This window comes from Hylobates moloch, unplaced genomic scaffold, assembly GCF_009828535.3.
Source record: "Hylobates moloch isolate HMO894 unplaced genomic scaffold, HMol_V3 SCAFFOLD_1, whole genome shotgun sequence".
Lineage (NCBI taxonomy): Eukaryota > Metazoa > Chordata > Mammalia > Primates > Hylobatidae > Hylobates > Hylobates moloch.
The window spans coordinates 164,203,927-164,217,705 of NW_026652276.1; the positions used below are offsets into that span (position 1 = coordinate 164,203,927).

At 40.6% G+C, this 13,779-nt stretch overlaps 1 protein-coding gene across 3 annotated transcripts in view; it reads left to right on the forward strand.

Annotated features, from left to right (window-relative positions):
• Positions 1 to 13,779, forward strand: part of SLC25A13 (solute carrier family 25 member 13) — a 200,423-nt gene that overhangs the window by 112,647 nt on the left and 73,997 nt on the right. For all 3 annotated transcript variants that reach the window (XM_032760934.2, XM_032760937.2, XM_058424494.1), the window contains one exon: positions 13,528 to 13,674. In XM_032760934.2, coding sequence (XP_032616825.1) covers positions 13,528 to 13,674 — 147 coding nt within the window. The remainder of the gene's footprint in view (positions 1 to 13,527; positions 13,675 to 13,779) is intronic.

The window sequence follows — 13,779 nt, forward strand, 5'->3', positions numbered from 1 at the left end:
AAACAATTTGTAAGGTGTTCACTTAAACTTGACTTCATTCTATAACAGTAAATGGAAACATCCCACAGTGTCCTGCGTGGGATGATTTTGTCTCTGTAGCCAGAATAGAAGTACTGAACTTTTACTAGATTACAATGGTTATAGTGGTTAATGATCTCAGTCAGGGCCTTGCTTTTGTGTCCTACTCCAGATCCGGACTTAACAGGAATTAATGGATGGACCATGATAGGCTTTACCTGAATGCCAGTTTTAATGTCTACCATTGGGTTCCTTCCTTCCTTCCATTTCATATGTTTTGTTTCCTTCATTTGAACTCTTTTCTGAATGCAGGTAGAGCTTCAGACCTCTACTTCAGATACTTTGTTTGCTTCCTTTGGGCTCTTTCTGTATGCAGGTAACTTCTTAAAGATATTAGTGAATTTAATCTGCTGTGTTTCGGGCTCTTACTTTGTCAGGCAGGCATCCGCCTTTCTGCTCTAGGGCAGGACTCAGAAATAGGCACCAGCTCCCTGGCTGATGCCAAAGCTGTGAAGGCAGATGCTTGGTTGCTTGAAATATGAACGAGCTGCCACCATGCATGCTGCTACCTGTCACATGATGAGGAAGGGGAGCAGCTGTAGGGACAGCCAAAAAGTGCTTGTGATTTCAGGGAACTTGTATGGCATGTAGAGACAGCACTCCTCTATTCCACTGAGGGTCCCTAGAAGGTAGCTCAGGTTGGTTCCAGCCAGCACATTACCTGTGCTTATGTATGTGTATACATGTGTGTGATTGGTGGGGCAGTGCAGTTCTCTGCAGCTCCTTTTTTTTTTTTTTTTGTCATTTAATAAATGTTTTACTATATGTAAGCAAGTGTGAGCTTCTTAGAAACCACCATGTGGCTGTGAGGATCTTACTTGGGTCATGTGTTTATCTGTGTAGAGTCTGGACAGGTCCCCACCCACTAAGGTGCTGGCAGTCCTGGGCATTGCTTACATGGTGAGTTGCTATGTCCTTTTCTGTGCTTTGGTTGTAAAAGTCATAAAGTGGTGAATCAGTTTGATATTGTTTGAGCTAAACTTGACTGATTTGTACTTTGCAAGTGGTAAATCAATTTGATATTATTTGAGCTAAACTTGACTGATTTGAACTTTGCATCTAGTAACATTGAAGCAAGTGGCAGGGATACAAAGCCTCCTTCCTGTAGTCTTCTTCCTCATTGGAATGGAAGGATTTCAGCAGGGAGTGGGGTCACATTTCTCTTACCCCATTATTTATACTGTTACATCTGTTGCTGCTATTTTTTAATGCCCAGTTAACTTCATCTCCATGTAACTTCATGAATGATGGTATGTGTGAATGTGAATACAGTTTTATATGTGGGTAAGTATGTGTATTTTAAAATATTCTATAAACCTCTCCACATATGTCTACTCCCAGCTCCTAGAGCAAAGCTCTAATTTTATAGCCACTAGTTTTAAAATAGATTTTAATATTCTTTGTATTTTAGAAAATATTTTGGAGAAATTTTTCTATTCTAACCTGATGGAACTGCAGTTGATAAATAGTAGTAACGGGCTTTGCGCGGAGGCTCACGCCTGTAATCCCAGCACTTTGGGAGGCCGAGGCGGGTGGATCACGAGGTCAGGAGTTCGAGACCATCCTGGCCAACATGGTGAAACCCCATCTCTACCAAAAATACAAAAAAATTAGCTGGGCATAGTGGCGTGCGCCTGTAATCCCAGCTACTTGGGAGGCTGAGGTGGGAGAATCGCTGAACCCAGGAGGCAGAGGTTGCAGTGAGCCGAGATCAGGCCACTGCATTCCAGCCTGAGTGACAGAGCAAGACTCCGTCTCAAATAAATAAATAAATACATAGTATTAACCTAAAACTCGGTATTTTTTGTGTGTTGTGATGATTACTCATATCGGGCAAACCATCCAATTCAGCAAATATTTGCTGAACATGTTGGGTTTGTCAAGAGGATTTGTGCAAAGGTTTGAAAGGTGCAGAGACTATAACTCTTGAGACACTCATAATGTGAAAATCTAGGAGTTGTATCTGGGTATATCCACCTGACAGTGCAAAAGGAGCAACTACAAGTAAGTATAAAATGTTTGCCCTATGAGTTTGTTGTTTTGTAGCAGAAACCCTTAAAGGTTTGTGGCATAAACCCTAATGGCAGGTATTCAGATATTTTGCCAACTTTTTTTATCCTTTTTCTTTTCTTTTCTTTTTTTTTTTTTTGAGACAGGATCTCACTCTGTTACCCAGGCTAGAGTGCAGTGGTGTATTAGTGCTCACTACGACTTTGAATGCCAGGGCTCAAGTGATCCACCCGCCTTGGCCTCTCAAAGTGCTGGGATAACAGGCATGAGCCACCGTGCCCAGACTGCTTTGCCAATTTTTTTATTGGGTGAATGTCATAGGCACTTGGGGGCACAGAATGAAAGGTTTCTAAAACTTTACTGCCAAATTATTGTGTAGTCAGTACTGAGTCACTTTCAAAAAAGTTACAATAACTAATATCTGTATAATGTTTATAATTTACAAAGTGCTTTTAAATATTGTTTCTGATAATAGCATCCTCCCAGTACCCTAAAAGGTGATTATCATTATCACATATGCAAAATAATAAACGTACTCTATGGTAAAATTTTGCATTTACCAGTAATTTTCCAGGGAAATGGCCCATAGCTTTCATTATGTTTCCAAAGAAGTATCCCAAAAGTGTGGTAAAGAGCAGCTGTTCTAGAGCTTAGCATCTGCAGTCAGATGACAGGTGTGTGACAAATTCAAGAATACGATGCTGTTCCCACTCTATTGCACTTTCTCCAGGTCTAAGGCTATAGATAGCTATTTTCTGTTCCTAGAAGTTACCATGCATCTGAATGGCAGTACCCAGTCATGCATTGCTAAATATCTAGCATTCCTGACCCCTACCCATTAATTGCCAGATGCGATCATCAACAAGTTCTTAGGGGTGCATTGTACTGTCATTTCCAGATTTTTTTTGTTTGATACTGTTTTATAATCTTGGCTATCTATTTTACATGTAATTATTTTAATTTGAAAACAGTCTACACATAGGAGTTTCCACTGGTTCCAATCTCAGGATAGAAGTCTAGGATTACTACAAAATTTAATATTTCTGTTCACTAGAACAAGATTGTTATTAGCTACCTCTCATATAGCATTTTCTAGCTAAGAAAGTTCTTGTATTAATATTTGTCCTTACAGTCACCTTAGGTGTTAAGCTAAGTAAGGCAGTTGGTGGTGTTTCCCTGTGTAAGCTGAGTGAACAGAAGCCTAAAGAAGTTTTCTGGATTTGTTCAAGATTAGACAGGTGGATTTGAAGTTGAAATTAATTTTTCTAAGTCTCCGGCAGTTTTTTTTCCCCAAGGTGCTTATTTAAAAATGCAGAGTCCCAGGCCTCTCCATCCACCTCCCCTCCCAAGACTCAAATTTAGTAGTTCTGAATAGGGCCTAAGAAGCTGCCTTTCCAGTAAGCATCCTGAATTGCGATGCTCTGGATGGTTCAGGAACCATATTTTGGCAAACTTTGGTCGGGACTAGGCAACCCTGAATGTGTAAAGGTAAACGGCTCTTTATCCTAAGACTAATGGGAAGTCTGTCGAGGCAAACCTCATAAGATTTGTGCTTCAGAAGGATCACTCTACTATTGTGTGGTAAATCTAATGGAGAGGGACATGACCAAGGACAGGGAGACCAGTTGGTTACTTTTTAAGCCAAGAGTCAAACAACTGTGGTCTCAGTTGGATGGTAACAGTGATGGGCCAGAGTAAATGGAGTCAAGAGAACTTACAGGGATAGGCCAGACAAAGCTTCATGATTTAATGGGACAGGGACAGTCAAGGATTTGCAGAACTCAAGGTTGACTCCTGGGTTTTAGACTTGGGCTAGTGGGAGGATGGTGGTATTTCATTGAAATAGGGAGCACAAGAAGAAGAGGAGGTTTTAAGGAGGGGCTACAGAGTAGTGCTTTATATGTAAGAGCTGTTCATGTATATTGGTGTATTGGCTCTGCTGCCTCTTTTCATTCTTTGGTGTTGAGATGATCTACTGTAGGAGCCCTACCTACGGCCCATGTATACTTGGGCTTTTTGAAGGAATTTTGTTCCGCACTTTATGTACCCAGGAAATTTCTTCTGTTTCCAGGGGTCATCCGCCTATTGCTCTAAAAGCATCATCCAGAAATTTGCAATGCTCTGAATTGGTGGAGAGGCCTGATTTTGAGGTTGTGGATTCCATTGGCTAGCCAAGAGACAGGATAGCTGACCTGAGAGGGAATGAGGCTAAAAATCCTATCTAATATCTTCTCATCAAATAGAGTTTAAGAATGAGGTTACCTGACCCAACAGAGAGCTCTAATCACAAGGGCGTGAGTATTTTATCATAGTTTTACTCTGGTCCTCATTTTGTCAGAAGAGGATGATGAAACCCAAAGACATGAATTGTAGTAAATAGAACTAGGAATAGAATCTGGGGATCAAAGCTGTGTCTGGCATCCCAGACTGCTCATTCATATTAGTAAGGATCCTTGTCCTCAGATCACGAGTCCCGTGATAACTTGGTTGGATGCCAAAGCATACCCATGCTAGTAATGCAACTGAACAATTTTGGTTCTTTTTAAGAAAGCAGATTGACCATTATTTTGGCTTCTTGGTCAGCACAGTGTAGAGGTCAGCCCACTTCTTTTCTGTGTAACATGAACATTTTGGTTATTTAGATCCTGAGCCCTAGAGAGTAGAACCCTAGAAGTCTGCTGCTCCCAGGTGTTGGTAGTTGCCACATGTCCCTCTACAAGCCAGAGATTCACTGCTGCTGGTCAGCTGTGGTCTTGGCTTTATACTCACCATCAGTTACGGTTTGCTACTTTATTTGTCGTAGCATCCTGGTGTAAGGCAACAATTTCAACACAAGAGGCTATAGGTGTTAAAAACAAAATTGCTACTACCCCCGCCCAACCACCACCAAACAAAACATACCTTCAACCATGGCAACCCCAAATTTCTAGCTTTAGAATTAATAAGCGATTTCATGTGTTCATTAAAAATAATCCCTTGTAGTAGAACTGGCTGAAGCCATAATTCTTTACAGATGAGTGGACAATTGAGAAGGTCCTTGCTTAGGTTTAGGTTTCAGTAATCTGAGCCATTTGCCCCTCGCTTTTGTCCTCCAACTTGTCTTGTCTGTATTAGTGAAAGTATCTAGACCATGAATTTTTTTTTTTTTTTTTTTTTTGAGACAGAGTCTCACTCTTGTCACCCACGCCGGAGTGCAATGGCGTGCTCTTGGCTCACTGCAACCTCCACCTCCCAGGTTCAAGTGATTCTCCTGCCTCAGCCTCTGGAGTAGCTGGGATTACAGGCTGCCCACCCCCATGCCCAGCTAATTTTTTGTATTTTTAGTAGAGACGGGGTTTCACCATGTTGGTCAGGCTGGTCTTGAACTCCTGACCTCAAGCAATCCACTCTCCCAAAGTGCTGAGATTACAGGCATGAGCCACCGTGTCCAGCCCGACCATAAATTTTTAGTGGCCCAAGAACCCAGTTGTATTTTCATTTTCACTATGTGAATGCCTTTTATGTTGATTCTAAGTTGTATCTGGTGGGGTCTGTGATGTAGCTTTGGTATTGTTTCATAAACACAGCATCATTTGGTGTTCTCAAATGAACTAGTGAGTAGAGCACATTAGTGTTGTTTGCCTTCAACTCTTCCACTAGATGAGTTTCTGTTTTGTGTCCAAATGGAAGCCATTGCTAGTTCGGTGATGAGTAACTAGAGATGTGATCACTTGGACAGTAAGATGCAGGACACGTTCCAGCCACAGCACACACTTTCTACTCTCTGGGCAAAGGAAATCAGGATTCATTGTGCTGTTGTGTCTGTGGTGTTAGCTTGCTGTTTTGTTGAGCAGCCTGTTGTGCAGGGTTTTTACAGTAGCATCCTGGTAAAAATGAGCACTCTATACAGCATCTCCCCAGCTGTTACCCACTGTGAAGTTTAACATTAAATCAGAAGAGCAAGGAAATTGAGATGGAAAAGCTCTGTATTTCGTTTCTACCAAGGTGTTGCAGTGCATGCTGAGCCACATGTGACACTGCTTCCAAAGACCCTTTTAATTAAAGGCCTCACCCAGTGAATTGGGGATGGAATTTCACCCTGAACTCTGAAACTGACTACAAGGCCAAATGGGGGGTGGGGGGAGGTGCACATAGAACAAAATTAAGAATGGTAACTACTTATCTCTCTACCTATTTTATTGCTATGTTTCATTTTCACTTTGTTAAAAAATATGTGAATCTTCATTTTAATTAGAATGTTTTTCTTCAAATTAGCATAGATTATGAAAATAAAGTGGATATTTATATGCAAACTAGTATGCAGGTACTGATATGTGATGTAATATAGAAATTGTTTGGGCTAAATGTGATATGGTATTTTTTAGGCAAATCGTCTTTATACATTTTTGTTTCCTGTTTCGATAAACAATTAGCTGCATTTTGCCCAGAATTCTTCTATCACCATGTCTAAAAAGGAATTATTTTGAATCATTTCCTTATTAACTCTTTGCTTTTATTAATATTTTAGATTTTGTTAAAATTTCAAAACACAAAAATGCAAATTAACTTGGGTTCAGAAAATATATATATATGTTTTTTTGGCGTTTTTGGCTTTATAATATAAATCACCTGGATCTCCTGCTTGTTTTGAGGGGCTGGGTTTTTTGGGGTTTTTTTTTGTTGTTGTTGTTGTTGTTCCTGATAAATTATTCTCAGGCTAAAGCACAAACTTGCATGTCTGAATAGAGATGGAGAGAATATTTTATATTCAAAATATACCTACCTGAAAATTGGAGATTATTAAGGAAATTACAGGCCTGGAACTATTAGAAGCACGAATGTTAGACCTAAAGTAGTGTAACCCCTATATATGTTTATTCTGTACAACTAGCAATTTTGAAGAGTTTGATTTTTTTTTCTACAGCAGTCTGAATGGGTGTGTTGAAGTAGTTGGAAACTGCTGCAATAAAAGCCTGTTCCATTAATCATCATGCACCAGAATAGAGGGAACAGAAAATAGTTCACTGGCACATATTAAAGAGAAATTGGACCTCCTTTCATGTACTTGAGTGGAACTGCCTTAGAGATAGCTGCAGAACTCCTGCTCTTGGACCTTCTGGCCTTAGGTGATAGGAAGGGCCATTTGTCTTCAGTTGGTAACTGTTTTCGGCAGCAGCATTTAGTAAGCACCCATTGCCTGGTACTGTTAAGAGCTCTCTTTAGAGAGACACTTCATTTTCTCAGCTTTCTGGATTTGCTACAAGGTTTCAGGCCCTCTGTCTTATTTTCTTTACTCACTTATTTAGGTATCAGTTTGATTTTTGTTGTCTTCCTGCTCTTTGTATGCACTGTGGGATGATCTCACCTATTTCTACAATCATCTTTTTCTTCTTCTGGTTTTTGGTAGGTCCCCTCTAAAAGGAACAGTCTGTGTAGGCTAAGATCATGGCTCCAGAAGCTGACTGCCTGGATGCATATTCAGTTTCATCCTTGCCCGTGTCACCCTTGGCTCATTCTTACCTCATTTTTCCATCTTCAGAAGAGAGGTGATGGTAGGACCACCTCGGTTGTGGAGAGGATTCAAAGAGATGAAGCAGGGAAAACACAAAAGTCCCTGGGACATAGCATGCACTTAATAACTGAGTAAATGTTCGCCTTGTGATGTTTTCTCTAAAATCCTGTTATCTGAATTTCCCAGATCTGTATTTCTACCTGTACCTCCAGCTTTCTTTTGTGTACCTCTTAACTTTTTGTTTATAACTGAAACTCATTTCATTCCAGGTTTTTCATCATGGTCAACCACCTCATCTCTTTCCCCTTAAGTATTTTCCTTTGTGGTAGAGTATCTTCCCCATCATTCAAAATGTGGATTTTTGAGATATATCTTCCTTCATTTATGTATTCAAATCATCCTCAAAATTTTCTTAAAGTCTCTTTTCCTATTACCTGTCCAAATCTAGTTATGACCCCCTTACTTATGATTTTGCCTGAGGCAGCATAAGTTAATAGTTAATAATCTCAGTTTTAAAAGCTGACATCCCTTGCTTTGGATCTTAACTCTTCCACTTCTTAGTTGTGTGACTTTAGGCTAGTTATCTGACCTCTCTTCAGGTGCCTCTGTAAAATGAAGATAATAATCATTACTTCACAGAATTATTGTGAGGCTTAAGTGAAATGCTGTCTTTGAAGTTCTTGGCATAGCCCCTGGTCTATAGTGAGTGTTGAAGCATTCAGCTGTTGTCATCCTCCATCCTGGCTGATGTTCATTTTTCTGTTCCTGTGGCTAGTTCAGAATGATTGAGCAGAACCACTGTTTCATATTGCAAGAGACTTTAGAGGTTTTTAAACCTTTCACCTGGGCAAAAATCAAAGCCACTCTTTATTAAATGCCTGTCATGCATGACCTCTGGTTTTTACAACCCTGCACATTAGGTGGTGTTGTGCCTATTCTGTAGAAGAAAATCTGAGGCTCTAAGATGCAATCACCTGAGCTCTCCTGGGTAGCAGTGTCGTGACTTCTGTTTGCACTCTACCCATGCCTGTTCCAGATTTCATATTGTCATCATAATGTATGGCTTCCATAACTCCCTCTATTAAAGATAAGGTAAAATTCTTGACATGTGTTCCTCAGCCTGTGGTTGAACACGTATTTCTGGTGTCAGGGAACCTGCTACTTTTCAAGGTAGCCCATTTTACTGCTGAATAGTTCTATAGGTTAAAGACTTCTGTGTACTGTGCTAAACTGTGACCCCTATAGCATCTCTCCATTTTTTCAAAAGAAATAGAGGGGCAGCCTAATAATTTTTTTACTTGATAGTCTTTTAACTTCTAAATATATGAATGTAATGATTACTGCCCATATTGTTCTCCCCTCCTCTGCACAGATGACTCATTTACTTCTGATCCCCTTCATTTTAGAAATAAATATTATTTTGTATATGCTATATTTCATGCATACTAAAAGCTCTCTGTCTCTGTTTTATCCCTTCTGAGTTCAGATCTAGGAGCTGTCAGTCTCCTGACAGCCCATAGTATACATTTAGATTTTCATTAAATAGCTTTTGAGGTGCAAATCAGGAGCTTCGATTTTAAGTCATTCTGCCATGAGTAGTGAGCCTGGTCATTTATTTCAAAGACCACACATTTCTTTCATATTTATGGAGTAACCTGTGTGTTAGCTCCCACTGGCCTCCTGATTTAATTTTTTCCTCCTTTGTCTCTTGGGGCTATGGGAAAGAGAGCAAAAAGGGAGTGAGGCCAGAAGGCCTTTTAGATTTGGTTTCTCTCCTCCTTGGTCTCTGCTACTATTGGTAAAACAATCCTGATGCTCTGGGTGTACAGAAGCCCTTTGCCTTAATGGAAAACTTTAGGGAACTTTATTATTTTTCCACAAAAATAGGCAACAGTAAAATCTAGAGCATTAAATGCAAATTGAGTTTTTATCTTTCCACAGCTGTTAAGATTTCTTAGTGTCAAATTTATCTTTTAATCAAATTCCTGACAGTAGCTTTGTCTGAGGTTCCCCATGCAGTTAAGTGAAGTATTAGGAGCATGGGTAGATAGGGGGCTGAGGAGTAGAACTGCTGAGGCTTGAATTCCAGCTTTACTGCTTCCTGTCAGTGAGACTTTAGTTTGCTCAACTGCTATAGTGAAGTTTATAATAGTACCTACCTTATAGGCTTGCAGTAAGCATTCCATGAATTAATTCCTGTAAAATGCTTTACAGCAGTGCCTGCTGCATAATACATGCTTGCTAAGTGCTATTGCATGGTTGTCGTATTGGTTGAGGTCATGGTTTCATTTCTTCACCTGGAAGGAGAAACAGTCACGACATAAACAGATGATCTTCAGAAGGCAACCCACGTCTTCATAAAGTTGGAGAGCCACCTAACTGCATGTTTTCACTCTGTCCTGCTATTTAGAGAACTACATAGATCTAGCATCTTGTTCTGTGTGGAACTTATAATGCCCCCAATCTTTAAGAGCTGTTGGAAACGTATTCTCAAGTTGTTCATCATCAGGCTTAAAAGAACTTTCTTACTCCAACTTGAGGGGTCCCTGCTCGTAGATGTTTAACCATGGAAGCATGGGCACAGGATGTGTTGTGACACTGTCCTCATCACAGGTGTGTCCCCTGTCCTGCTATGTGAGCACCAGCCCCGACCTTGACATCCATTCCCAATCTGTAATTCTGGACAGGTTGGTCTTAGCGTTGTGGCTTCCTGCTTTCTGAGGAGGTGGGGTTGCCAGAGAAAGCGGTGCCATTTTTGGTATAACTGAGGATCTCTAAGTTGAGTTATAAACTAGGGAAAATGGTAAATCGCTGAACATACCTTCTACGATTGTTGAGAGTAATCTTGGCTTATGTTAGCTTTAGCAGTGGGTCTGGTAATTCAAAGGAGACTGTTCATTTACTTTCAATTGAATACGTACTGTGGTCATTTTTCACTACAGGGTGTTTAACGGTTGATTTCTTCTTCCTGAATTGGAAGCACTAATATAGAGAACCTCCCTTTGTTCAGTAGCTCACGATTTATTCATTCAGTTGGTTTTACAGAATACTTTTCACTGATGAGAATCCTGTCATTTATTGAGCACCTACTATATATCTAAAGCATTCTGCTGAGCTGCATGTATAAATGTAAATAGATGCTTACAGGACTTCAGCAGGCTTTACTGTCTTTTCCTTAGTAAGGTAGGTGTAAAGGCAGGAATGTGAATAACTGATTATGATGTAAGATCGAATAAGACAAGTCTTATAATTGATATTCAGACAGGGGGCCACCAGAAGGAACATCAGTTATTTCCAGTTATAAGGCCTGGTTATATTTGCCTAAGTGGTACCATTTGAGCTAAGCTTAAAGGAAGTGGCAGGATTTCAGGAGCTGGAGAAAGGGGCAGCAGTCTACACTAGGTGGAAGGAGTAAAGTGGGCAAAAGCCCAGGTATGTAGCAGGTCTGGCAGGGGTGGGCATGGGTGACAGGAGATGAGGCTAAGAGTAGTTCCTCTGGGGGCTTGTATGCCTTGCTTCAGAGGTGGGTCTGTATGATGAAGGGTCATTGGAGATTTCCATGGATGGAGAGGGAGTCACGTCTTTAATTCTGAAAAGCAACTTTTGATGTGTGCATGGTAGACCACAGAGGTCCAGACTGCAAGCCCAAGCTCCAGACTGACAGTCAGAACCACTGACTCTCAGTGATAATTCAGATGAGGTCTGAGGAAAGCCTGAACCAGTAGCATCAGGAACAAAAAGGAAAAGGTGCATTTGGGCAAACTTCCAAAGGCCTAAGGGACAGAATTTGGTAACTGGTTTACTCTGGGAGAAAGGAAGCTTGAGCAATTCAGAATGACAGCTTTCTGGGCTAGGTGGCCAATAAAACTGCATGCCTAATAATTAAGCTGTGAACATAGAAGAGAGACCAGGTGTGAGCACTGGGTTGGGGGATCAACAATACGGGGTTAGCGATGTGTCGTTCTACAGCCTTTACACGATACCCACGTGGATATATTCTCTAAACGGAAATTCTGGTCCAGCAGAAAGGAATGAGACTTGAATATGGGAGTTAAGCCTTAGCTTTTAAGAAATCCTTGAGGGCTTAAGAGAGAGAGCACTCTGTCTAGGAGAGTAGAGTGAGAAAGTGTGAGGCCAGAGGGCCAACAGATGCTTCCCATTTAAGGAGCCAGTGGTGGAGGCTCCAGAAAGATTGGGATCCCAGAAGAGGGCTTCAGCTGAGACAGGCTGGTTCGAAACTGGCAGATGGCTACAAATGAGGACATTCTTTTAAATAGGATAAGAACTCTGATTCTTACTATTAAATGTCTTATCTTAAAATTTTTTAAATGTAGGCATTTTCAAACTGCAAAAGTAGAAGACTATAATGACCCATTATGCAACTGCTATTTGGCTTCCATTATTGCAAATGCTGTATTTCTTCTTTCATCTCCCTGCCTTTCTGGGGAAGGAAAGGAAGATCGAGTACTTTAAAGCAGTATCAGACTCATGTCATTTCCCTTACACTTTAGTTTGCACAAATTCATAAGGACAATTATTTTTTACGTAACTTGAATAAATATGATGTCATTATCTCACTAAAGTTAAAAATTAATTCCTTAATATCATCTAAAAATACTCTATTATATTCAAATAATTTGAAGTTTTTGAGAGCCCTATTGTTGTTCCTTTTTTTCTTATTTATTTTTTTTTTTTGAGACAAGGTTTCACTCTGTCACTCAGGCTGGAGTGTGGCAGCATGATCTCAGCTCACTGCAACCTCCTCCTCCCCAGGCTCAGGTGATCCTCTCACCCCAGTCTCCCAAGTAGCTGGGACTACAGGCACGCACCTCCATGCCTGGCTAATTTTTTTTTTTTTTTTTTTTTTTTTTGTAGAGATGGGGTTTTGCCATGTGGCCCAGGCTGGCCTGGAGCTCCTAGGCTCAAGGATCCATCCACCTCAGCCTCCCCGTGTTGGGATTACAGGCATGAGCTACTGTGTCTGGCTGATGTTACTTTTTAATTGCATAGAAGTTAGCTGTCACTGCAAGGGCTCATTTGGGAAATGGGCAGAGTGTTGCGAGGAAGATAATGCTCTCTGCAGGAGAAATGCTCCTCCCATATGGTGCATAGTGAGTTTTGATGGGAGTCTGTTTTCTTTTGTGTACACACTTATCCCCTAGGAATAGCAACAGAGCTCTGTGATTGGACTTTCTGTCTTTAGATCATTTTAATTAAACATATGCAATGATACCATGACAGATTTACCTCCCCTGATCCACATACCATCCAACTACTTGGAGCAGTAGTCCTTAATCAAGACATATGGCTCTATGCAGAGACATTTTTGATTGTTATGACCTTAGAGGGAAGGGGCTACTTGTATCTGGTGGGAAGAGAATAGGGGTACACACGACAGCCCTCCCATAAGAAAGACTTACCCTGTCCATAATGCCAATAATGGCAAGGCTGAGAAACCCTGTGTTGGAGAAATAGCAGAGAAGAACCACCACTCTTTTCTATCTATTGTTACATCATGTGTTTGTGTACCAGTTTGCAGTTAAGAATTTTTCTGTTTTCTTTGGAGAGAAGTTAAAGTCCCTGGCAGTGTTTTTCCTTAGATCATCTGCATCACCTAAGCTGGGTTTGGCCAGCTCTTTGAACCTACCAAACTTCATTCCGGTTTTCATTTTCTCTGTGTTCATGGACTGTAGAGAGCACAGAAGTAATTGTGTTTCTTTGGGTAGCAGAGTAAGGTGGAGTACACTTTCTCAAGACATGTTCATTGGTCTGAGCAAAGTTCTGTCTTGGAAGGAGACAGTAGCCTGGTGGTGCTATTAGGCAGATGAGGGCTTGTTAGATAAAGATGTAAACTCTCTTTCTTCAGTCTGATTTTAAAATGAACTGTCATTTGTAGTAATTATTAAATGAGAAGCATAAATTAAGTATTTTACCTTCTTTATTTGTAGGAAATACAATTGGAGCATGCAAAGCAAGCCTTTGTGCAACGGGACAATGCTAGGACTGGGAGAGTCACAGCCATCGACTTCCGAGACATCATGGTCACCATCCGCCCCCATGTCTTGACTCCTTTTGTAGAAGAATGTCTAGTAGCTGTAAGTTGTAACTTGCCCTAATGAAGTGGTTTAGCTCAGTAAATAAGGAATTATAGAAACAATTTTTATAAGTTATGTAGTATTTTTTTTCTGTTGCAAACACTA